General features: G+C 53.8%; 2 protein-coding genes across 2 annotated transcripts in view; one reads left to right on the top strand and one right to left on the bottom strand.

Annotated features, from left to right (window-relative positions):
* Positions 1 to 3017, top strand: part of LOC100193762 (uncharacterized) — a 32538-nt gene extending 29521 nt beyond the window's left edge. The window contains exons 13-14 of the mRNA NM_001138848.1: positions 2155 to 2200; positions 2742 to 3017. Of these exons, the coding sequence (NP_001132320.1) occupies positions 2155 to 2200; positions 2742 to 2828 (133 nt within the window). The 3' untranslated portion in view covers positions 2829 to 3017. The remainder of the gene's footprint in view (positions 1 to 2154; positions 2201 to 2741) is intronic.
* A 1298-nt stretch (positions 3018 to 4315) lies between these two features.
* LOC100282212 (uncharacterized) lies at positions 4316 to 24245 on the bottom strand. Its single transcript, NM_001155124.2, has 6 exons — positions 24052 to 24245; positions 23928 to 23981; positions 23028 to 23133; positions 5003 to 5009; positions 4795 to 4879; positions 4316 to 4702 (listed from the first exon to the last, which is right to left on the bottom strand). The coding sequence occupies exons 1-6, from the start codon at positions 24073 to 24075 to the stop codon at positions 4589 to 4591; spliced, it is 390 nt and encodes a 129-aa protein (NP_001148596.2). The 5' UTR covers positions 24076 to 24245; the 3' UTR covers positions 4316 to 4588.
* Between the last annotated feature and the right edge of the window lie 2093 nt (positions 24246 to 26338).

The following is a 26338-nucleotide window of genomic DNA, read 5'->3' as shown; positions in this document are numbered from 1 at the left end:
ACCTCGGCGCCCCCCGACTCGGGCCCGTCGCCGAGCGCGGCCCGATTCGCCGACCCCGCCGTCGTCTATCACCGCCGCGAGCCGGCCCCACCAGCCGCTCCCGACGTTCCGGCGGTTCACTCCGAGTCGTCCGTCTACCACCCGGTCGCCATCCACCGCGACCCTGGGCACGTCCACCCGATGGTGACTCGGCGCGCTGCTGGTGTTCTCCGCCCTGTCGACCGGCTGATCCTGGCAGCTACTACGACCAGCACCCCCCCCCCCCGACGCTTCCCCGGTGCCCTCCTCCGTTCGCACTGCCCTCGCCGACCCACATTGGCGTCGGGCTATGGAGGAGGAGTATGCGGCCCTCTTGGCCAACCACACCTGGGACCTGGTGCCGCGTCCACCAGGCACCAATGTGGTCACCGGCAAGTGGCTATTTCGCCACAAGCTGACCTCGGATGGCTCCCTCGACCGCTACAAGGCCCATTGGGTCCTTCGGGGCTTCACACAGCGCCCCGGAGTGGACTACGACGAGACCTTCATCCCCGTCGTCAAGTTCGCCACTGTTCGCACCGTCCTCTCCCTCGCCCTCTCCCGCGACTGGGCGATTCATCAGCTCGATGTCCAGAATGCCTTCCTCCATGGCACTCTGACAGAGACTGTCTACTGCAGCCAGCCCACCGGCTTCGTTGACGCCGACCGTCCAGATCTGGTCTGCCGGCTGAACCGGTCCCTGTACGGCCTCAAGCAGGCGCCACGGGCTTGGTACAGTCGCTTTGCCTCCTACCTGGCCTCCCTCGGCTTCGTTGAGGCCAAGTCGGACACGTCCCTGTTCATCTACCGGCGCGGCGACGACACCGTCTACCTCCTGCTCTACGTCGACGACATTGTGCTCACGGCATCCACCGCCGACCTTCTACACCGCACGATCGTCGCCCTTCAGCGGGAGTTCGCGATGAAGGACCTGGGGCCCCTCCACCACTTCCTCGGCATCACCGCCGAGCGTCGGCCCCAGGGTCTCTTCCTCCACCAGCGCCAGTACGCCATCGACATCCTGGAGCGGGCTGGCATGTCTGACTGCAAGCCCTGCTCCACACCTGTCGACACTCAGGCGAAGCTCTCTGAGGACGACGAGCCTCCGGTCGCCGACGCGACGTCCTACCGGAGCCTGACCGGCGCACTCCAGTACCTCACCTTCTCCAGGCCCGACATCGCATATGCCGTCCAGCAGGTGTGCCTGCATATGCACACTCCGCGGGAGCCCCACCTCACCGCGCTCAAGCGCATTCTGCGCTACCTTCGTGGCTCCCTCGACTACGGCCTCCTCCTCCGACCGTCCCCGACGTCGGAGCTCGTGGTCTACACCGAGGCTGACTGGGCTGGCTGTCCCGACACGCGTCGGTCCACCTCCGGTTACGCCGTGTTCCTGGGCGCCAACCTAGTCTCTTGGGCCGCTAAGCGTCAGCCCGTCGTCTCTCGCTCCAGCGCTGAGGCCGAGTACCGTGCCGTGGCCAACGGCGTGGCCGAGGCCTCCTGGCTGCGCCAGCTCCTCCACGAGCTCCACAGTCCCCTCCAGCGCGCCACCCTCGTCTACTGCGACAACGTCAGCGCGGTCTACCTCTCCACCAACCCCGTGCAGCATCAGCGCACGAAGCATGTGGAGATCGACCTGCACTTCGTCCGCGAGCGTGTCGCTGCCGGTGACGTCCGTGTTCTCAGCGTCCCCACCACGCTTCAGTTCGCCGACATCTTCACCAAGGAGTTACCGTCGAGTGTCTTTTTAGACTTTCGATCCAGTTTCAACATCTGTACAGGATAGAGTTGTGACTGCGGGGGGTGTTAGACTACCCGTCTAGGGTTTGTGTTATTCCCCATGTAATGACCGTCATACCCCCAGTGTAATGGGCCTGGCCCAGTTACCTACTCTATTAATATCACTCACAACCCTGTTTAGGGTATGGGTTCAGTTCTCCTACAAGTTCTGCCATAAGTGTAGTAAAAGCACGATACAGCTTTGTAGTAAAAGCATCATACAAGTTTTTTTAGGTACACTAAAACTACGTTCAAATCTACCATATCTCCTTAAGAATCTATACGATAAGTAATTAGTCTGAGATAATTATTTCTAAAAAACTAACATAACCTTTTTTGCTTTGACTACTTGAACAGGTACTCAATTAGGTACGAGAACAATATATTGTTTGCGACAATAAAGGTACGCATATCTGTGCTTCTTGTAAAATTCACTGTAACAATTGGTTCTCAAACTTGCCTTGGAGGTACCATTCAGGTCCCTAAACATCCATGACATTTGGTAAACTTGTCTATTAACTATGCAATGACGACTTGGACCAGAGAGGTGGGCTCCACATGATAGCCGTAGCCGCGAGAGCAGGCATCCTCTTCCTTCACCGCACACACATCCTTCCCTACCTCTTCGTCCTCCAACACTTGCCATGGTGGCCTCTTTCTTGGCTGCCAAGTGTACTGACAACAAGTGGATGTCCTAAATCATTGTGCCAGCATCTAGAATGCTACCATATCTAGAGAGAGAGAAGTGACAGATATGTGGGCCCCACTTCTCTAGATAGTGAACAATGAATTAACACAAATTACAGAGGTTAGGACCTCACATGATGCAGTTGCCAAGATTATTGACCTGAATCCATATACTAGCTAGCTCTATAGAATATGTATCTATTACTACCAAACCACCACTGTTTACTAATGGGTTGAATTTCGTGCATTCACTTTAGGGGGCTGGCCATGTTCCATCGGACTATCTGCCATTTGAAGTATTTGCTGCCTATCAAAGGTGGATAGACGGGGCTGCTTCTCTCTGATAGCGCTTGTCGTACTCTTGTGCTGCAAAATCTTTGCATAATAATTAATAAATCCGAATAGAGTACCGAGGCCAACTGGGAGATCACCTCTGTTGTTGACATTGAAAACCAATGTAAGAGTGGTTAATGGCTACTCCTTCTATTCTAGATTATTACAAGTCATTTCAACTTCCTTCGAGAGGTTTAAGTATCTCAAATTTGACTAAAACTACAGAGAAAACTATAAAGATTTAGGACATCGGATATATGTGCTATGAAAATTTAATTAATTAGTAATCTAATAGTACTTAGCAGTCGGTATCATGACAAGCCTAATAATATGGGTGGTGAATGCACACAAGTGGCTAATCATAAGATTAACACTTCTCTAATCTCCTCACTATATAAAAGGTCTTCCTAGCTCTCACAAGGTTGTTATATCTATTAAAGGGGGCAAGACTCCTTGTGGAGCTAATATGAGATGGTATATATAACCCAAAGGGCCAAACTAGTTGTTACTATTTCACCCAGATCTTTCGTGTGCACTGGACATGTAGAAGAATAGCCATACCAAAAAGTACATTGACAATATTTATCTATGTGCAATATATCTTTTTCTAGATACATATTGTTTCTATGTATCACATGTATATATCTAAATATAATGAATATCTAGGTGTGTAATAAAAGCTATATATCTAAAAAAAAGTTATTTATAACATAACTAGTAACACATATACTTCATCTTCTCATCCTGCTCCTCCTAGTATTAATGTTAGTTTACATACTGCCTTACCTTATTTGAATTTTGCATTTAGCCAATGAATGATTTAGCTCAAGTTTATTTAGCACATGCACAAACTGTCTCGTTATCCTGATCCACCTAGTGGTAATTCTAGTCTATTATATAGCTCAAATCGATTTGGCGCATCCATAAATAATCCAGGGAGCAGCTGGAAGTAGGTATCACAAAAAGGCTCGAAAAGATGTTAAGTGTTACCCTAGGTCGAGCAACCAGCCAACCAGATTGCATTCGGAGCTACGGTCAGATGGTCTAATACCATCCCACTCATCAAACCGAACATATCTCCGAAACACTCAAATGCGTAATATCTGCCACGAGTTTTTGGTTTCCCTCCTTAAAAATTTAGTTCGTGCCACATCAAATAATTAAACATCAATTACAAGTATTATATATAGACTTAATTAGGTTTAATAAATCTGTCTATTTTTTAGATAAATATACTTATAATTATCATTTAAACATTTGATGGGATAGAAATTAAACTTAAGTGGAACCAAACAAGTCAACAAACTATTGTTGAAGCAACTGGAAATTCTTCTGTTCGTACATGACGGTGTGTTTACCTGAAACCAATTTATCCTAGACTCAGCGATGCATCACGAGCCTATACCTCACATTTAGTGCTAGCTTGGAGGGATTGAGGAGAAAATCAGTTCATTACCTCAATCCTCTCTAATCCTCTTGGGAATTTGAGTTTCCAAACTAACCCTCAGTGAAATAACCCATTCCTTATGCTATTATTTGCATTAATTGTTAGCTTGTGAGGAATGGGATGATGATGAATTAACTCAATCTATTCCACAAACCAAACAAAGCACTAGAGTGAGATAATGATGGACCACATCATTCCACCAGCCAAACACCTCAGAAATTACAGACCGCACATGTCTCACAGATAAGGCAAGACCACAGCATGACTGATCAAACTGCGACATTACAAATTATCTAAAAAATTAAATGGAGAGAAAAACAACTCTCATTGAACGGTCATTGAGAGGATCTGACGCGCAAGTCCTGGGTCCTGTTGAAGCAGCTCCCTAATATTGTTCTCCACTTCGCCCTGCTGTTTCTCAAGGTAGTCTTTGGATGTCTAACCAGAAAATAACAGACAAACGGTGAGAAATCTATGCTTATTTCTGTCTCGACACAATCTGGTAAGACAGGATCAGCGATCAAGCATACCTGCATTGAAGCTATCGCACTCTCACTGTCATTAAGCTTTTGCTCCTGCTCATTGAACAGAACTGACTTCGGCTCCAGAATAAACCTGGCAACAGATGGACGTGGGGGGAAAATGAAATACACGATACCGTATTTTGCATCACAGCACCATACAAGAAAATGAAATTGAACTCGCCCATGGTCAAGATGGTCTTCCTCATTTACTTACACTTTTCCTGCAAACAAAAGCAGCCGTCATCAAACCAACGGAAAGCAAGGCACATATAACATCTCACTCAAAGTTGGACAGCTGCAATAAAAGTTTTCCAGCTACGCATTTAATGTTATATGTTTCAAAAGAAAAACATATCCAGTAGAATTTAGTTGAGCAACTGGAATAACTTGCAAGTTCTACGACCATATCATATTGCATGATTTCGCATTTTTCATCATATGCCATTTATTGGAATAACACAACAGGCAACATCGAATCAATAGAATAACACAACAAGCAACATTGAACCAATTGCAGGAGTTGACTATAACAGGAATGGAGGTGTGCCTAGCTTAGTTAGTCAGGGTGACAGGTTTGGTTGTGCATTCCAACGACCTAGATTCGAGTACTGTTCAACTTAGGTTTGGGTGGCAATTTCTTCTTCTCAATGAAAAACCAACTAGTTCCTCCTAGGTTGGATCTGAGACCAATGACATTTCAAAAAATGAAACCTTCCACTCTCAGATACATTTGGCTGCTTTCTTAATACATTCAAAATCATTTGGATGACTGCTGTTTAGGGATATTGCCTGCAGCAACAATATACAAAAAGACTAGTACCACCTTTCACTTTTACTACTAGTCTACTAAAAGGTGACCAGAGGCAGTGAAATGTGAAAGTAGGTCCGCAAGTTTTCTCCAGTGAATTTGACACAACCACTCAAAAATTGATTACACTTACAGCAGAGGGGTGCTCTAAGAAAATGAAACATAGCTCAAACTTAATAACCTCCTTTGCTATTAATGTCTCAGAATTCTCTAATGTTTATTAGTGTTCTGTTTTACTTGTTTGGTTCCTCGATTCGTCTGTCATGTGGGGACAAGTCTACACTAGGAGGCGCCGGGCCAGGGACGTACGCCGAGCAGAGGAACGCGCGGCCAGGGGGGACGCGCGCACAGCTGGCTCGAGCTGATCGAGTAGATAAGGCAGAAGGATATTATTAGTTTCCCTTTAAGAGTTATCAGTTCCATAATTTCAGGAGTTTGTTACTCCAGTTAGTTGGGCTATGGCCCTATATATTCTTGTAACCAGGACAATTAAGGCAAGCAGATTGTTAGCCTCATCTCTCTTATTCTCTAAGCCTACGGTAGAGGGGAATAACCTCACCGGAGAAGACGGCCGACGGCTACGAGTTCCGTAGCCGCGGTCCAGCCAGCCAAGGGTTTAACGCCCTTGACAACCTGGTATCGCGATCTAGACGATCCTCACCATCCCAACTCAACACCTCTTCTGCAGCCTCCAACAGCCGCCATTTTCAGCCGCCGCCATCACCACAATCTTCCACTGCCTCCGCAACATCACCAGCCACCATGACCGACCCTACCCTCGCCGACGTACTTGCATCGCTGAAATCCCTCACCTCGGAGCTCCAATACATGAAGGCAGAGGTGACCGCCTTGAAGGAAAAATCCGACTCAACATCGGATAACGGCGGCAGACGACGGTCGGATGGAATGTGTGATCCGGACCCGCCGCCGCAACACAAAAAGTGGCATTTTCCCCGCTTTGACGACACGACAGATCCAATGCTCTTCCTCAACAAGTGTGAGGCCTACTTTCGCCAGCATCGCACTATGGCGGAGGAACGCGTGGGACGAGCTTCGTACCATATGGACGACATCGCGCAGCTGTGGTACACCCAACTACAAGAGGACGAGGGCACACCAACGTGGGGGCGATTCAAGGAGCTCCTGAACCTGCGATTTGGGCCTCCCCTCCGTTCAGCCCCAATGTTCGAGCTCGCCGAATGCCGGCGTTCGAGCACAGTCGAGGAGTACGCCAATCGTTTCCAAGCCCTCCTGCCTCGCGCGGGTCGCCTTGACGAGGCTCAACGCGTACAGCTCTTCACGGGGGGTCTTCTTCCACCACTCAGCCACGTCGTCCGCATTCACGGCCCAGAGACGCTCGTGGCAGCCATGAGCTTAGCGCGGCAGGTGGAACTAATGGAGTCTGAGCGGCCGGCGCAGCAACCTCCTCGGGCGCCATCGCGCGGTCAGCCATCCGCATACAACCCTCGGGCCGCACTCCCTGCGACTCCGCCACTGATGGCACATTCCGCCCCTCCGGTGGTCGCCCAGCAGGGTCGCGGCGAAGGGAACCAGCGACGCCTCACTCCGGACGAGATGGCAGAGCGGCGCCGCCAAAACCTGTGCTTCAACTGCAATGAACGGTATACTCGGGGCCACAACAGGTTCTGCAAGCGCCTTTTCTTCATCGAGGGCGTGGAGATCGACGACGCTATAGACAGCAGCGCTGCTGCAGCAGCCGACACAGGGGAGACGGACGTGCCCATCTTTTCCCTCCATGCAGTGGCGGGCGTGTCCATGGGCAAGACCATGCAGATCCGCGTCGTGGTGGGCGCGACAACTATCATCGCCCTCCTCGATACTGGCTCCACCCACTACTTCATTGTTGAAGAGGCGGCGCGACGATCCGGGCTGCCCATCCTACCCCGACCGCGACTCACGGCAACGGTGGCTAAGGGCGACAAGGTGCCATGTCCGAGGGTCATCCGGCATGCCCCAATCACCATTAACGATTTCAGTTTCGCCGTCGACCTGTTCGTTCTACCGTGTTGGAACTTGCTATCAGGTGCAAGAGGATCCAACGGGGATGAGAGTTGACGTAAGCAGGGTTCTCGCACGAGATGGCAAAAGCTCTGTTAATCTAGCCTCTCACGGGTACTGTGCGGGGGTATTTATAGGTATCTGAGCGCCCAGCGTCTCGTGTTAAGGACGCATGTGCCCTCAGACACCTAGGTTATCCCCAGAATATTCCCATAAAGCAGGGTTACAGACTGTAATTACAGGGATGCCTTTACAAATTAGGCCCGTAACGCGCAGCGACCACGCAGGGCCCGTTACAATGGGCCGGATCACCCGTGGGCCTCCGAGCTGGACGAGTCCGCACGGTGGGATGACCTCGTCGCAGGCCTTCGTCTGATGTCGTACGGGGCGAAGGGTGTCCCTGCCCGTTTTATCTCCGTTGGACCAACGACTGCAGCGAAGGCCTCGAGCGAAGGGTGGCGTCTTTGCCTTCGCCCCAACATTTGCCCTCCGAGGGACCAGTTCGACAAAGTCATCTGGTGCCGAAGACGTCGCTAGATGGCGGAGACGCTGCCCTCGCTCGAAGTGGTTCCGCGGGGGTTTTTGACATGACCGTTGATTGACACCGTACTGTTGGACTGCGGGTTTCCCGAAGCGCCGCGCCCTGTGTATAAAAGGGGGCGGGGGTCGGCGCTTTTTGAACTTCACTTTCCACGCTCCGTGAAAACCCTAGCCGCCTTTTCCACCGTCTTGCTGCTCGTCTGCCCTCCTTGCTCTTTTTCGCCGGAGATCTGGCTCGAGTGAAGCAGACCGCCCGCCGCCGCCGACGGTACGTAGCGATGCCGACCTCCTCTTCTTCTGCTGCCGCTACGCCGCCGGCCGACGCCTCGTCTGAGGAGACGCTGAGTACTTTGGTGGCGGAGGAGTTGCGCGCCGGCGATACGGTGGATTTTGGTGTGTCGAGGATGTCGTCGGTCCGCGTGCAAGATATGCAGCGGTTGGGTTACTTTGGCGGCGGAGTTGCTCGTGTCCCGGGGACGGAGGAAGTCCCCGAGCCGGAGGGCGAGTTGGTTGTGTTCGAGGCGTTCTTCGCCGCCGGTCTCCGCCTGCCTGCGCACCGATTTGTTGGAGAAGTCCTGCGCAGATTTAATGTTCAGATACATCAGCTGACTCCGAATGCCGTGGTGGCTCTGTCGAAGTATGTCTGGGCGACGACTTCGTACGGCGGGCAGCCATCAGTCGAAGTCTTTGCGAAGTACTATTGCCTGCACTGGCCGAAGAGGATGATTGGAGATGAAGTTGCTCAGTTTGGGTCGTGTACGTTTACGCCGAAGACCGGCAAGACCACGATGGAGGTAGTCGAGTTAGTCCCTTGCGCCCGCAACAAGTGGGGCAATTGGAATGAGTTTTGGTTTTACGTCGCGGAGGGTACCGTCGAAGACCATGAGGGGCTCCCCGTGTCTGAGATGTGTTCGCATTTTTACTCAGCATACCCGCCCTTTGAGGTGGCGGAGGAGGATGCGAACGAAGGGGCCCTTCGGTGCGCCGCCGGCCTGAGCAGTGGGCACGATTTGGTTGAAGAATTTGTGGCGTACGGGGTATGGCCCTTGGCGCATGGCTGGGCGTTGGGCGAAGTGTGCCCTCGCCAGATGCCTTCCCATGGTGGGAAGCTGGTGCGAAGTCCTGCCTTCGCGCTGGATCTGCAAAGCCGCGATCCGGCCGCCTTTGTACGTGAGGCGGAGGATGGGGCGGTGCGGATCGTTGGTCGGTACGTGCCGAGGACAGAGGGCCAGCGTAGCTGGGATATCCGCGGGTCGAATGACCGTTTGAACAGGGTTTTTGAATTGAATCGACTGTCGTATAACGGCTATCCCGGCCAAGACGATGTGGACCGCCGCGGGAAGAAGCCGGTGGTAGAGTCTGGAGACGACCCTGCGCCGGCGGCCGCCCCATCCTCAAAAAGAGGAAACTAGGTACTGCTATGGGAGGACTTGGGGTTTCCGATGGTTTTGCTAGAGAATTGATGAGGACATGCGCGGCCCCGGGGGGAAGGATGTCTTCGCCCGAGCTTCGGGAGTCTTCGGCGCGGATGCTGAGGGTTACCGGGGGTTGGTGGCCTAGAAATGTTCCTATCCCCCGCGCGGCCGGCGAAGACTTTTTTACATCTCGCATGGTTCGTGAATGGAGTGTTTCCTTACGGGCGGAATATTGCTGATGTTGTGTCGGCAGTGATGGACAAGGATCGCCAGGGAGCTGCACAGAAGCGCCAGGCGGTTGTCAGGCTTCATGAAGCCAGGCCGAAGAGGCAGCGAGGGGCTGCGAAGGCTGCTGCCCCCGGCGGAGGCAAGCCGCCGCTGGCGGCGAAGTCGGCCGTCCCTGCGTCTAGCAAGGCGGCGGAGGCTGCGGCTGGCGCCGGTGGTTCCAAGTCTGCGAAGACTGTGCCGCCGTCCAGCAGGGCGCCGGAGGTCGCGAAGGCGGCCCGAGGGTTGCCGTCGCCGGGCAAGCGCGTCGCCGACTTCGCCACCGATATTAGTGTTGACGACTATCTTGGTGGTAAGTCGTTGGCTTTTTTTTTAATTCGTTGATACGTCGCAGGGTCGGACGAAGGCCAACTTGTTATTGTTGCGCCTGCCGCGGCGACCACGGCGGCTGCCGTAGTGCCGAAGGCGAAGGGCGGTGCTCTTAGTGCCGGAGGCGAGATGCCGGCACTCGCTGCTGTCAGGGACGAGGCGGGCGCTGTGTCCCGCCGGCTGAAGGAGATGAAGGAGGCGCTAAGTCAGGTACATTGAGCTAGACTTCGGTTTTTTTTATCGGCTTTGTTGGGGCCGCGGTCTTACGTGTGTTTTGCAGGCGGCTGACTTCGCAGACCGCGCGGCGTCGGGGGCCCTCACGGCAGTTGTGTCTGCCGAAGTCGAGAGACTTCGGACGCAACATGCTGACGCCGTCCGGGAAAAATCGGTCGCCGACAGTAAGTGCCGCAAGCTGGCGGACAAGGTGGCCACGCTGGAGGGGGAAAAGACTGACCTCCGGCGCCAATTGGTGGAGGAGAGGAGGGAGGCCAATGAGGCCCTCGCCAAGGCGCAGGCTGCGCTGGCGGAGGCCAATTTGGCGCGGGCGGAGGGCAGTCTTGCCAGGGAGCGCGCCGCGCAGTTGGAGGAGCGGCTCAACGCCCTGCAGAGCCGTGTGGAGAGGACCGAGGCCGCGACGCGCGCGGAGGCTGAGCGGACGCGCAAACAGCTTATGGATTCATACCATGAGCTGGGCGCGCGGACCGGTGACTTTGAAGTGCCGGACCGAGAGCCCGGACTTCGCTGCCTGGAGTGGGTACAGGAGGAGTTGCAGGCACTCCCCACTATTGTGGAGGGGTTTATGTCGTATGCCTCCCTGGTCACCTGCGAGGGGGCGATGAACGCGCTCTCTCGCGAAGGGTGCCGGCACTTTGAGGTCTTCGACCAAGCTGACGAGGATTTTGAGCGAGATATCTACAAGGTTGAGGACCCTATAGTGAAGGAGTCCGCCGAAGCCATCTACGACCGGATGTGGGGCCCGCACGGTCGAGAGGTGGTCAGGGAGCGGGCCGAGACGGCGAGGGCTCAGGTAACGTTTGGCTTTTGTTTGACATTTGCTGGATGTGGGCTATGTGTGGGTTTGCTGAATATGTGTGTTGTGTCTTAGGCGGCGCGTGGCGAGAGGGTGGATGATTTCGGGGCGTTGAACAGCGCGCTGCCTGACCCGGAGTCGAACCCGGCGGAGGCCGTGTCCGAGGCCGCCCTGGAGCCGCCCCCGGAGACTGCCGAAGGCGCTCCTGATGCCCCCGCAGCCGCTGCGGCCGGCGGAGGCCCGCCCCCAGAGACCGCCGGAGGCGCTCCTGATGCCCCCGCAGCCGCTGCGCCGAGGGCTGAAGATCCTGCGATGGTGGCGGCGGAGGCGACAGCGGAGGCAACAGCGGAGGCTCCCGCGACGGCTGGGTCTTCGCAGGTGGCGTAGTGGGTGTGGGTAGTTAGGGAATTTTGGATATGTTGCTGAATTTTGGTTGCTGCGCAGGTTCAAGATTTTGGGCCTGCGCACGCAACCGCCACTACTAATTTTTTGGCGGCTTCGACCGTGGATGGTGGTAATAAATATGATGGGTCTGCATCTGAGTTTTCTGATTTTGCTGACTCTGGGAGCTCGGTTGAGTGGACTGAGGAGTCGTCGGAGGAGGACTTGGACTATTTTGCGGCCTTGGATGTGGCAGCGGCGGAGGCTTCACCGCACGCTGCGGACACAGAAGATGTGCCTGGTCCGAGTACTGGGCGCAGGCGGCGAAGGGCGGTTGCGAAGCGTAGAGTGAGCGGGGTGGAGGGCGGTCGGCTTCGTGTGAGTAGGGCTAGCCGGCAGGAACTGTTGTCCTTGCCTGCCGCCGCGAGTACAGGTGAAGGGGAATTGCGAAGTCTTTTTGCGGGTGAGGAGCTTAGGATTATGTTATTTAACTATAGGGAGATGGGAATTATTCCGAAGGTTGAGCCGATGTAGAGTGTGATGCCCTCGCTTGTACATGTGTAAAGGCTTGTATGATGAAGTTGTGTGCCCTCGCACATTTGGCTATGCTCGCGAAGGCGTTACGTGCTTGGTCAGGTGTATTTGTTATGCTGGACTGGTGCGTATATAGTCGGTCTTGGCGCGGACAGTTTGGTGTGGTCGTTTTTGCTTTTGTTACGCTTCGTACGGCTGTGCCCTCGGGCAACTTCTGCGCGGATGGTCTTTGCAGTAGACTTCGGTTTTTCGCACTTGCTGTGCTAGTCCGGCTGCACCCTTAGGCGACTTCTGCGCGGCTAATCTTCGCGGTAGACTTCGATTATTCGCACTTGTTGTGCTAATCCGGCTGCACCCTTAGGCGACTTCTGCACGGTAAGTCCTCGCGGTAGACTTCAATTTTTCGCACTTGTTGTGCTAATCCGGCTGCACCCTTAGGCGACTTCTGCACGGTAAGTCTTCGCGGTAGACTTCGATTTTTCGCACTTGTTGTGCTAATCCGGCTGCACCCTTAGGCGACTTCTGCACGGTAAGTCTTCGCGGTAGACTTCGATTTTTCGCACTTGTTGTGCTAATCCGGCTGCACCCTTAGGCGACTCCTGCACGGTAAGTCTTCGCGGTAGACTTCGATTTTTCGCACTTGTTGTGCTAATCCGGCTGCACCCTTAGGCGACTTCTGCACGGTAAGTCTTCGCGGTAGACTTCGATTTTTCGCACCTGTTGTGCTAATCCGGCTGCACCCTTAGGCGACTTCTGCACGGAGTTGTCACACGCGAGGGTGGCTAGCGCTGAGCCTCGTGGTGACTTCGTATTGGTCGAATGTCGAAGACCGTCGTCGCGGTCTTTTTTCGACGCATGTTTTTGCGGGGGATTTTTCACTTGTATATTACATGGCTTCGCCTCGTTAAAAACCTCACCCCCCGGGAGGAAAAGAGTGCGGGCCAGAATAAAATTGTTTTTGCGAATTACAAGGGCGAATCAGCCCTGATGAGTCAAACAAAAAATTTGCGGAGGTTGTCGATGTTCCAGGAGTGCTCCAGGTCTTCGCCGCTTGGCGTTGTGAGCCTGTAAGCGCTGGGGGAAGCTTTCGTCTTGACTATGAACGGGCCCTCCCACCTGGGCTCCAGCTTGCCCCTGGACTCTGTCCGAGCTGTTCGGACGAGTACGAGGTCCCCTTCGTTGAATTCCCTTGGGATGACTGCATGGTCGCGCCATGCTTTTGTCTGGGCTTGGTATTTGTTTAGTGCTTGTAGGGCGAAGACTCGGTCTCCATCGATGAGATCCTTTGAAGTGGCCTCGTCCACGTCGGGGACGGCTGAAGGAACTGTTCGCGGGGACCCATGTTTTATTTCTTGTGGGGTCATAGCCTCCGATCCGTATAGAAGGCGGAAAGGAGTGAACCCGGTCGCCCTGCACTCAGTCGTGTTTAGTGCCCAGACCGCCTCGGGTAACAAATCGGCCCACTTGCCCTTTTTTCGTCGAGGAGCATCTTTTTGACGGCTGTGAAGATTTTTCCATTGGCGCGTTCCACAACTCCGTTGGACTGCGGGTGATAGACTGAGGCGAAGGCAAGCTTGGTGCCGATGGAGAAGCAAAAATCCTTGAAGTCTTGGCTGTCAAACTGCTTGCCGTTGTCGACTGTTAGTTCGGACGGTACTCCGAAGCGGCAAACAATGTTTTGCCAAAAGAATTTTTGGGCAGTTTTTGATGTTATTGTGGAGACAGCCCTTGCCTCGATCCATTTGGTGAAGTATTCGACAGCGACGAAGGCGAACTCAAGGTTCCCCTGAGCCGTGGGTAGGGGCCCGACGATGTCTAGGCCCCAGCGCTGGAGAGGCCATGTGTGGGCGATCAGCTTTGTAAATTGCGAAGGGCTGCCTGATCGAGGGGAAAACTTCTGGCAGGCTTCGCAGGACCTTGTGACCCGATTTGCGGCGCAGATCATTGCGGGCCAGTAGAAACCTTGGCGGATCACCTTAGCAGCTAGGGCCCTTGGCCCTGCGTGAGAGCCGCATGTACCACTGTGGACTTCGCGTAGGATCTAGACACCTTCGGTTTCGGTGACGCATTTGAGCATTGGTTGACTGACCCCCTTCTTGTAGAGTTGGCCCTCAATCAGTGCGAAGTCCCGGCTTCGATGTTTGAGGCGCTTGGCCTCGTTGATGTCGGTTGGGTGATAATACCCCTGTAGGAACAGAGTTATTGGTGCCCGCCAGTCTTCGGTCATGATAAGGTTGACTATTCGGTGGCCCTCGCTGTCATTGGTTATTTGGAGCCCTTCGGGGCTCCGGACGGCTGGTGTGCGATGACGTGGTAGAACACGTCGGAGGGCAGGGGCTCGCCTCTGGCGGCAGCCTTGGCCAATGTGTCGGCCTCTTCATTCTTGGCCCGGTCCACATGCTGCAAAGTGAATCCCTTGAATTGTCTCTCGAGACTTCGGATGGCCGCGAGGTATTGCATGAGTGCGGTGTCTTTTGCTGCATAGTCTTTCTCGACCTGGCCAGCAACTACCTTGGAGTCTGTTCTGATGATGCAGGTGGTGACCCCAAGGGCCCTCAGCTTGCGGAGACCGAGGATGACTGCTTCGTATTCTGCTATGTTATTTGTGCATCTGTCGGATTCCAGAGCGAAGCTGAGGCGAGCCGCATATCTGTGCTTGACTCCGGTTGGCGAGGTGATGACTGCCGCGGCGCCTGCCCCCGCATGGCACCATGCGCCGTCGCAGTGGATCGTCCAAACCTTTTCTGCGGACGGGTCCGGCTGTGTTGTTGGCCCAGTCCAGTCGACGACGAAGTCTGCCAGGACTTGTGACTTGATGGCTGTTCTGGGCTCGAAATTGATGTGGTATCCGGAGAGTTCGGCCGCCCACTTGGCAATCCTCACCGATGCTTCCGGGTTTCTGAACAATTCGTCGAGTCCCCTGTCTGAGGTGACCCGGACCTTGAATGCTTCAAAGTAATGGCGCAATTTGCGCGAAGACATAACGACTGCGTAGGCAATCTTCTCCAGCTCTGTCATGTTACATTTGGACGGCGTCAGCACTTCGGAGACATAATAAATTGGGCACTGCCTGATCACGCCCTCAACTGTCTGCTCCTGCACCAGTGTCGCGCTGACCGCATGCGGCGAAGCCGCAACATAGAGCAACAGAGGTAGTGAAGAGTCGGGGCTTGTAAGGACTGCCAACTCCGACAGGTACTGTTTTAATGAGGCGAAGGCCGCTGCCTGCTCTGGTCCCCAAGCGAAGTCTTTTGCGCCACGGAGAGTTTTGAGGAAAGGGAGACTTCGCTCAGCGGATCTGGAGATGAATCTGTTGAGGGCGGCCAATCTCCCCGTCAAGCGCTGGACGTCTCTGGCGGACTGCGGAGGCCTCATGTTTATGATGGCTTGAATCTTGGTTGGGTTGGCCTCGATGCCACGGTGTGATACCAGGTAGCCCAATATTTTGCCTTGGCGAACGCCGAAGACGCACTTTTCCGGGTTTAGGCGGAGTCGTGCGTCTCGCATGTTCGCGAATGTCTCGGCAAGGTCAGTGAGATGGTCCGCCTTGCTCTTGCTGGCGACGACGATGTCGTCCATATATGTGAATATATTTCTGCCAACCTGCCCGTCGAGCACTGTCTTGGTAAGCCTGGAAAAGGTGGACCCGGCGTTCTTGAGTCCCTCCGGCATCCTGATGAAGCAATATGTGCCGAAGGGCGTTATAAAGCTGGTGCTAGCCTTGTCTTCCTCCTTCATGTATATCTGTTGGTAACCGGAGAAGCAGTCGAGGAGTGACATGACTTCGCATCCGGCCGCGCTATCGACTATTTGGTCGATCCGCGGCAACGGGAAGTTGTCCTTTGGGCAAGCCTTATTGAGACTGGTGAAGTCGATGCACATTCGCCACTTCCCGCTCTTTTTCTGCACCATCACAACATTGGAGAGCCACGTGGGGTAAGCCACCGGCTCGATGAAGTTGGCTTCCAGGAGGCGGTGCACTTCTGCCTTGGCGGCCTCTGTCTTCTCGTCGGGCATCTTGCGAAGCCGCTGTTTTTTCGGCCTCACCGAAGGGTCGATTCCCAAGCTGTGCTCAATTATGGATCGGCTGACCCCGACCAGGTCGAGGGCTGACCAGGCGAAGACATCTTTGTTCTTGGACAGACAGCAGAAGAGCTTCTCCTCTTCATGCGAAGTGAGGTCTTCGCTGATAGTGACTGTCTGCTTGGGCGTGGCCTGGTCGAGGGGGACAGTCTTGGTCCCGTCGTTGCTCTGCAGCTGTGCCTTGTCGTGCTGTTTATCGGTTGGGCTGGCGGGTGCGGGGACCTCGCGCTGGGCCGTGAGGCAGTGCACGTTTCTCTGACCGGGCACGAAGTCTCGCTCTATGTTGCGCGCAGTCTGTTGATTGCCGTAGACCGTAATAACGCCTAACGGACCTGGTATCTTCATACATAGGTACAGTCTGTGAATGGCTGCTTCGAACTTATTGATGGAGCCCCGGCCCATGATGGCATTGTATGGATATACCATATCCACAATATCAAATGTTACTTGCTCGCTTCGGGCATTGGGTGCTACACCGAAGGAGAGAGGCAGCTCTATTTTGCCGACAGGAAAGGTGCCCTTGCCGCCGAAGCCATACAACGGGTTGTCCGAAGGCTTGAGCAGGCTGTGGCTTATGCCCATGCGATCGAAGGCGTGGAGGAAGATGATGTCCGCCTGACTGCCATTGTCGACTAGGACTTTGTGCAGGTCCCAGCCTGCCACGCTGCAATTGATAACCATGGCGTCGCTGTGGGGGGCGCTGTGCAGGTCGACGTCTCGTGCGTCGAAGGTTAGCGGTATGTGGGACCACTTTGTCTGCACGACTGGGCCAGTGACGTCGACGTGGTTGATGCTGCGGTAGTGGTCCCGCTTCTGCCGCTTTGTATCGAAATCAGTGCTGGACCCCCCAGTTATCATGTGAATGACTCCGCGATACGGCTGATCGGCGAAGTCTTCCTGCTTTGGGGCGTGGGGGATGTTTTGATGTTGCTGGTGTGGTGGTGGGGGTGGGGGAGGTACGATTTGTACTTCCGGATGGTGTTGGTAAGCGTGGTGCGGTGGATGCGGGGCGGGGGCGTGGATATATGGTGGAGGGGGTTGCTGGTAAGTGTGTGCGACAACTCTGGGGTTGTCGGCTGGTTGCGCCCGTGCCATCCTGTCTTTGGTGGCCTTCGTTTCTGGGCAGTCTTTGGTTTGGTGGGCGCAGTCTTCGCCATGGAAGAGGCAGTAGAATCGGCGTGGCGGCTGCGCACGCCCCCGACCCCTGTCGCGAGTTCCATTTCCGCGGCCCTGGGGGGATATTCCTGGCGACGAGGGGCCTCAGCAGCGGGGTGCTGGTTGGCGATGTTGTGCACTTGCTGTTGATTGCGGCCGTCTCGACCGGAGTCTTGCTGCGGAGTCCTCGTCCACGTGCGGCTGGACTGTGGAGCATCCTTAGGCTTCCTTTGGGACTCAACCTTGCGCTGGTGGAGCTCTTCGGATTTGGCGTATTTTTCAAACAGCTGATATAATTCCTGGAGGTTCTTGGGCGGATCTCTGATGCAGTGGCTATAGAGGACGCCGGCGCGAAGGCCACTGATAGCGTAGTGGATAGCGATCTGGTCATCGACTGAGGGCAGTTGTGACTTGAGTGTTAAGAATTTGCGGTAATACTCCCGCAGAGTCTCCTTTTCCAGCTGCTTGCAGAGCGAGAGTTCGGCCAAGGCGTCGGTGTCTGGGCGGTACCCTTGGAAGTTGAGCAGGAACTTGTCCCGGAGGCTTCTCCAGGAATCAATGGACAGCGGAGGCAACCTGGTGAACCAGGTGAGAGCTGGGCCTTCGAGGGCGATGATGAAAGACTTGGCCATTGTGGCGTCGTCCCCTCCGGAAGATGCAACGGCGACCTGATAACTCATTATGTATTGTGCTGGGTCGGTGCTGCCGTTGTACTTGGGATAGGTCCCTGCCCGGAAGTTAGCGGGCCAAGGCGTCACTTGCAGGTGTGGCGCCAGGGGACTTCGCTCGTCCAGGTAGTTGACCCCTTGGAATGGCGCGGCGTGCGGGGAAGTGTGGTCGCGCTGGGGGAAACGCGGGTCTTGCGGTTGTGCGCGCTGTTGCAGGGGTGGCCCATGCTGCAGGCCGAGGTGGCCTTCGTGCGTGTCTTCCAATTGCTGCTGCGGGGGTGGCCCGTGCTGCAGGCCAAGGTGGCCTTCGCGCTGCATCAGCGCGATCTCCCGCTCGAGGTCCTGGGCCTTATGCTCTTCGTCGCGTATCATTTGCCGCACTTTGGCTAGTGCGGACACGCGCTGGCGCTTGGCCTCCAGTATCTCTTTCTGCCTCTGGAGATTGCGGTTCTTGAGGCGCAGGGCGCGCAGCTGTAGCTGTTCTTCCGCTGAGACGTCGAGGACTTCACCGTCCTCAGTGAGGTCCGCGCCCTCCAGTGGGGCGAAGCCTGGGGGTGGCTGCGATTGTCCTTCAGGGCCGCAGGTGCGGAGGGGGTCGTCTTCGCAGGTGCGGAGAACGTCGTCTTCAGTGGCCTCTTGGTGGGTGGATTGGGTGAGGGCGAGGGCCTTGCCCTTTCTTGCAGCAAGTAGTGCTGCCTTCGCAGCCTCGTCAGCCTTCGGGTTAGCTTTCTTGGGTGCCATCGCGGGTGGTTTTCTCGTAGCACGAACGGTGGGCGTCAAATGTTGGAACTTGCTATCAGGTGCAAGAGGATCCAACGGGGATGAGAGTTGACGTAAGCATGGTTCTCGCACGAGATGGCAAAAGCTTTGTTAATCTAGCCTCTCACGGGCACTGTGCGGGGGTATTTATAGGTATCTGAGCGCCCAGCGTCTCGTGTTAAGGACGCATGTGCCCTCAGACACCTAGGTTATCCCCAGAATATTCTCATAAAGCAGGGTTACAGACTGTAATTACAGGGATGCCTTTACAAATTAGGCTCGTAACGCGCAGCGGCCACGCAGGGCCCGTTACAATGGGCCGGATCACCCGTGGGCCTCCGAGCTGGACGAGTCCGCGCGGTGGGATGACCTCGTCGCAGGCCTTCGTCTGATGTCGTACGGGGCAAAGGGTGTCCCTGCCCGTTTTATCTCCGTTGGACCAACGACTGCAGCGAAGGCCTCGAGCGAAGGGTGGCGTCTTTGCCTTCGCCCCAACATACCGCTTGCAGGGTATGACTTGGTGCTCGGCACCCAGTGGATGGAGAACCTCGAGCGTTTGACGTGGGACTTCATCGCGGGCACGGTGTCATTCGTGCGCCAAGGCCGCACGATCTGCTGGGCAGGGGTGCCGCTTCCGGAGGCGGTGGAGTCCTGTGCGGCCGCGACATCGGCGCCTTTGCTCGATGAGCTCCTTGCCGGTTTCGGGGATGTCTTCAGGGAGCCGCAAGGACTGCCACCCACGCGCAATTGTGACCATACCATCACCCTCAAGCCCGATGCACAGCCGGTGGCGGTTCGCCCCTATCGCTACCCGGCTGCACACAAGGACGAGATGGAGCGGCAATGCGCCGCAATGATCACACAAGGCATCGTCCGTCACAGCGTCTCGGCGTTCTCATCGCCGGTACTCCTCGTCAAGAAGGCGGACAGCGCATGGCGTTTTTGCGTCGACTATCGGGCCCTGAACGCGCTCAGCATCAAGGACGCGTTCCCGATTCCCGTCGTCGATGAGCTGCTCGACGAACTTCACGGTGCCCGCTTCTTCACCAAACTCGACCTATGATCGGGATATCACCAAGTTCGCATGTGGCCTGATGACATCCACAAGACGGCGTTTCGAACTCACGACGACCTCTACGAATTTTTGGTGATGTCGTTCGGATTGTGCAACGCCCCGGCAACATTTTAGGCGCTCATGAACGACGTCTTACGGCCATTTCTGCGGCGCTTCGTCCTTGTCTTTTTCGATGACATTCTTATCTACAGCCAGACATGGGCGGAGCACCTGCGCCATCTTCGCGTCGTGCTCACTGAGCTCCGGAGACACCAACTCTTCGTCAAGCACAGCAAGCGCGCGTTCGGCGAGCAGTCGGTCTCCTACCTTGGCCACAACATCTCGGCGTCCGGCGTCGCCATGGACCCGGCCAAGGTGCAGGCCATCCGCGACTGGCCTGTCCCTCGGTCCGCTCGGGTTGTGCGCGGCTTCCTCGGCTTGGCGGGATACTACCGCAAATTTGTCCACAACTACGGCACGATCGCCGCCCCGCTGACCGCTCTCCTAAAAAAGGAGGGGTTCTCCTGGAACGACGCTGCGGCCGCGGCTTTTGAAGACCTCAAGTCTGCAGTCACTTCAGCGCCCGTCCTCGCCATGCCAGATTTTGCCAAGTCCTTCACCGTTGAGTGCGACGCTTCCTCTTTTGCTTTTGGCGCGGTCCTCATCCAGGGATGCCACCCGATCGCCTTCTTCAGCAGGCTGATCGCTCCTCGACATCGCGCACTCGCTGCCTGCGAGCGTGAGCTCATCGGCCTTGTTCACGTCGTGCGACACTGGAGGCCGTACTTGTGGGGACACCGTTTTCTGGTGAAGACAGATCACTACAGCCTCAAATACTTGCTGGACCAGAGGCTCTCGACGACGCACCAGCACCGTTGGGTGGGGAAGCTTCTCGGCTTCAATTTCGTCGTCGAGTACAAATACAGAGCGACGAACGTGGTCGCCGACGCGCTCTCACGCCGCGACACGGAGGACGGCGAGGAAGGCGCCACGCTAGTGCTCTCGGCTCCACGCTTCGACTTCATCACTCGGCTCCGACAGCACCAAGGCTCGGACCCGACACTCGTGGCGTTGCGCCAGGAGATCACCAGTTGCGCACGTGGCGCGCCCTGGTCCCTGGTTGACGGCATGATCCAATACAAGGACCGGCTCTACATACTGCCTGCCGCCACCCTGATCCAGGAAATAGTCCAGGCGGTGCACGAGGACGGCCACGAGGGCGTTCAGAGGACGCTGCACCAACTCTGCCGAGATTTCCATTTCCCTAACATGAAACAATTGGTGCAGGATTTCGTTCGGGAGTGCAGCGTTTGCCAACGTTACAAGTCGGAACACTTGAATCCGGCGGGACTGCTCATACCTCTGCCTGTGCCGAACAGTGTCTGGACCGACATAGCGCTGGATTTCATCGAGGCACTGCCCAAAGTGCGCGGCAAGTCCGTCATTTTGACGGTGGTGGACCGTTTCAGCAAGTACTGCCACTTTATACCACTGGCGCACCCGTACTCGGCAGAGTCTGTCGCATAAGCTTTCTTCATCAACATTGTTCGTCTGCATGGCGTGCCACAGTCGATGGTGTCGGATCGCGATCCGGTCTTCACATCAACATTCTGGCGCGAGCTCATGCGCCTGACAGGGACCAAGCTCCACATGACTACGGCATTCCACCCTCAGTCGGATGGACAGTCCGAGGCGGCTAACCGGGTCATCATTATGTATCTCCGCTGCCTTACAGGGGACAGGCCGCGACAATGGCTGCGTTGACTTTCATGGGCGGAGTTCATCTTCAATACGGCGTACCAAACATCCCTGCACGACACGCCATTTCGTGTCGTGTACGGTCGCGATCCACCGTCAATCCGATCGTACGAGCCAGGCGACACGAGGGTCGCTGTTGTCGCCCGGAGCATAGCAGAGCGTGACGAGTTCCTCGCCGACATTCGCTCTTGGCTAGAGCAGGCGCAGCAGGTTCAGAAGCGCCACTACGACGCCGGACATTGCCAGGCGGTCTACCAAGTAGGCGACTGGGTCCTCCTCCGCCTGCGTCAGCGTGCAGCCTCCTCGCTTCCTCAGGCCTCGACGGGAAAGCTAAAGCCTCTCTATTTCGGGCCCTACTGCATCACCGAGATGATCAACGACGTCGCCGTCCGCCTCGACTTGCCAACCGGAGCCCGCCTGCATGACGTGTTCCATGTCGGACTTCTCAAGAAATTCCATGGGACACCGCCAGCAGCACCTCCACCTCTGCCGACGATTCACCATGGAGCGGTTGTCCCGGAGCCGGAACGCGCGATGCGCTACCGTCTTGCACGTGGTGTGCGCCAAGTGCTGATTCAGTGGAAAGGTCAATCGGCTGCATCGGCCACCTGGGAGGACATCGACACATTCCGTGCCAAGCATCCAGCGTTCCAGCTCGGGGACGAGCTGGGTCTCGACGGAGGGGGAGATGTCATGTGGGGACAAGTCTACACTAGGAGGCGTCGGGCCAGGAACGTACGCCGAGCAGAGGAACGCGCGGCCAGGGGGGACGCGCGCACAGCTGGCTCGAGCTGATCGAGTAGATAAGGCAGAAGGATATTATTAGTTTCCCTTTAAGAGTTATCAGTTCCATAATTTCAGGAGTTTGTTACTCCAGTTAGTTGGGCTATGTCCCTATATATTCTTGTAACCAGGACAATTAAGGCAAGCAGATTGTTAGCCTCATCTCTCTTATTCTCTAAGCCTATGGTAGAGGGGAATAACCTCACCGGAGAAGACGGCCGACGGCTACGAGCTCCGTAGCCGCGGTCCAGCCAGCCAAGGGTTTAACGCCCTTGACATCGTCAGTTCGTCACAAAAGGTGCTAAATCCATACTTTTCTTAAACCATGTATTAGGATAGCACAAGTTCATACTTTTCAAGTGCCATATCCATATCTCAAGATATTGTTAACTGTCAAATATGCTAATAAAAGTGAGGTGTCAGAACTTGAAACAACCTTAGATCAAAAGATGATTATATCCACCATTGACACCTCACAACTGAGTTACATCAGTTGTTACGAGAGATCAGTTTGGACATTATATGGCGAAATTTTAGCACATGAGCTATTGGTACTCAACGTATTTTCAAGAAATTGGACACCCAAAAATAGGTTATCCAGGATTCAGGTTTCAGATTGCAAAATAGGACTACCCAGTGAAAGAAATTTCTTCCTTACCGACAGTCTTGTAGGTGTTGGTATCATCTGGCAACTGGCGAAGTTCCTCCAAAGTAAGGTAGGCACGCTTCTTTTCCCCTTCTTTAGAACGCATTTGGGTTTGTAACTGATGAAAGAAAGGTATTATTGCAACAGAGGTTCTATGACATAGGCTAGAAGTTACTATAGAAATTTCCTTACAAAGAAGCTTCCATCAAAGGTAAAATCACAACAGAGTACAAGTGTAGAACCCATCAAGGTAGTCAAACAGAACTAATATGCTTGCATTTACAAAGGCTGTAAATAATTTTGTGCAATATGATTGTACACCGACAGAAATGATTGAGTCACAACATTACTAGCAAACTGTTGATTTCTCTTTCAATAATAACTAACAAAAACCAAATCAATTCCTTTTCTACTCATGCTTTGGAGTTCCTACTAGGAAATAAACAAGATAGAAAATTTTGTAAAGCACATATGTTAATCTGAATTTAAAAGGTTCAACATTACACTTCATATGGGAGCTCTTGGAGAAAAAATAAATTAAAGGAAAACAATATCACTGCATTAAGAAGCCAAAATTCTTGGACATCGAGCTGGCCATTTTTACATAAATTGTGAGTGACTGTTGTAGAAGTAATGCATGTAATGAGCCACCCATACAACCAAAGCATATTACTGGCTGAAAAAAGGGTTTCCAGCACAGCAAAGTGTGATAGCTCAATAGCTGACCGGACGAGATCCAGAAGAATCTACAGTTGTACTACGAGCAGCAGCCGCACTGAACAGACAATATGAAGAGCAACCGTCAAAGTTTCAACCCGCCGGACAAACCAAGACCCGACAACTAAAAAGCCCTAAGATGAGGCACGACCGGAACCTATGAAACCGGTCAGAGAACGGGACCAAGGGAGCAACCTGCTTGATCTTCGCGGTGGTATCTATCATCCGGGACTGCAGCTCCATGAAGGCCTGCACATGAGCAAAGCAAGGAACTTTCAGCGACATCACAGGAAAAAAAAACTAGGGCACAGGCACGAACCGCTCGGTTGGCATCGTCTGCCATGGGCGACGGTGGAGCGGGGCCAAGAACCCTAGAAGTGAGCTCGGATCGAATCGAGGGGGGAAGTCGGGAAGAGGCGAGGGATGCGGCGCTTGCTAGTTGCTAGATCGGGCGTCCGGACACAGGTAGTTTCAGTGACAGGCTGGCAGCGCTAGAATGGGCCGGACTCTCATAGGTTCCAGCCTGGGCCCAGTAAAAGCTTATATTTCTTATTTAGCGGTGTAATCGGATTTCATATTTATTTTCATATTTTTCTCTTCTGATATAAACATTATTAAGTTGTGTGAAATAAGATTTAAATAGATATTGAACATCTTAAATATATCACCTTGAGTATATGGATACGGATATAGATCTGATACTCAATATCCAGACTCGGATACGGATCGGATCTTAACTCTCTTAGACGGATCAAATTTAAATACGGACGTATAACATTCATACCATTTACATTCCTATTTAGACGATGTTTAGATAAAGAGTTATTGTTGTATGGTAAGCGAGGGCTCATGTTCATCCACTGCAGCTCATATACGTTTGTGCTATATAAAAAGTGATATTATAAATATACACATATAGTATTACTTTGTAAATGGGAAGTATAATCATGTTTAAGCAAGGTTTATCTATATGCTAACAACTATCTCAATAACTAGAGATGTCAACGCGGAATTTCTCGTCGAGGAATGGCTCATCATCCCTGTTGGTGTTTCATACCAGCTTCGACAAGTAAATTTGTGTGTGCACATTCTCGATTCAGATGGTGTGCTTAGTGGGCGCAATACTTATAATGGTTCGGGCAGAACGTCCCTACACCCAGCCTTCAATGGCTCGCGCTACCGACACCTTCTTGCTCAATGCTTGTAGTAGGGTTATGAGCGGGCGAGAGAGGGAGGAGTTCCCAAGTCTCTGTGAGTGGCGTGTTCTAAGGGGCTACGTATCGGGTGTTCGCTACCTAGCTAAGTCGTGAGCGTCGTCCGTCTCGTTCCTCTGGCTTCGCCCTCCCAGACCACGGTCGACCATCATCCTTTTATAGAGCAAAGAGGGGCCAATTACAAGTGGCTTCTCGTGGAAGGAGTTTACTGTATCAGGGTAGAACGAAGTGTTTACCCTCGGTAGAAATGGAAGGGAAATGTGCTATAGGGCAATTTCTACCTGTTTTGGTGATTAAGTGTCCAACACACCATCATAGACTAACTTGTTTTATATGAGTATGAGCACAGGTCCACTGAGATGCAATTTGAAGGTTTCAAGTCCAAAAGAGCTGAAACAGGGGCCTGAAAATGCAACTTGGAGCAAAATGGTAAAACTATGAGGTTTGCACCCTTAGACATGTTGCATATGTCCATTACAATGTTTCTAGCACTTGCACTTGTTATCTAACCCATTTTGTAGCAAAACGTGTGTTTTGGGCTTGGTTTAGCCCAAATCAGGAACCCTGATGAAAATCTATGAAAGAGGTGAGTTTCACACTTAGTCAATTAGATTATGTACAACTATGTTTGTCTAAGTAGTAGGGAAGCCCCCAAGAACAGCCAAAAAGGTTTGAAGGAGATAGGCTCAAAAGAGCATCACTTGGGTTGTTCTGGGCCTCACCAAACCGGGTCTGTAGGGGCCTGGACAGAGCCGTTTGGGCGGCCTGGCACGGCGCACCGGATCGGTTCGTATGCACCGGACCTCTTGTACAGTTGAACTCGGCGGTCTCGGAAATTTTATTATAAAATTCACCAGACCGTCATTGTTCATGGTCCGATGGCGCACCGGACCGCCTCCAATGGCTAGTCTTTGACACGCGCGGGCGAGCCAACGGCTAGCTGATGTGGCACCCGGTGCGGAGGTGCACCAGATCGGTCTGGTGCCTATTAGTGAAGGAAAGTGCCGATGAGGATCCCAGATTTGGGGCACGTGGACCCGATCCGGTGGGCACCGGGAAGCTGATTTTTTGGCATCTTTTTGCAAGAAAGGAGCAACAACTATGGGGTCTTTAGGAGCTATAAAAGGACCCCTATGGCGACCACCTTTAGTAACTCAAGCAATCCAATAGCAACACATAACTCTGACACCACACTGCAACGCATTCTAGTGATTTAGTGTGATCTAGGTGCTGTTCCTGAGTGTTCTTGTGTCTGTGTGACTTTGCACACTTGTGATCTTCTCACTTGTGTTGTATTGCTGCATTTGCTCATGTGTGTGTAGCTTCTCCCTCTCTTGTGCTATAAGTTGTAACTCTGATTTTGTGTATGGCTGCAAGAGACTCTAAATTGTG

Source organism: Zea mays, chromosome 5 (assembly GCF_902167145.1).
Source record: "Zea mays cultivar B73 chromosome 5, Zm-B73-REFERENCE-NAM-5.0, whole genome shotgun sequence".
NCBI lineage: Eukaryota > Viridiplantae > Streptophyta > Magnoliopsida > Poales > Poaceae > Zea > Zea mays.
The sequence above is the reverse complement of the archived record's forward strand: the minus strand, read 5'-3'. Positions and strand labels throughout refer to the sequence as shown.

What these genes read in the sequence shown, in the direction of transcription:
- LOC100282212 (NM_001155124.2), bottom strand. Translation starts at nt 24,075, where the DNA reads ATGGCAGACGATGCCAACCGAGCG. An exon ending in CAGACGATGCCAACCGAGCG is followed by an intron (nt 23,982 to 24,051) that starts GTTCGTGCCTGT and finishes GCTCATGTGCAG; the next exon opens with GCCTTCATGGAGCTGCAGTC. An exon ending in GTGCGATAGCTTCAATGCAG is followed by an intron (nt 4,703 to 4,794) that starts GTATGCTTGATC and finishes TTTTCTGGTTAG; the next exon opens with ACATCCAAAGACTACCTTGA.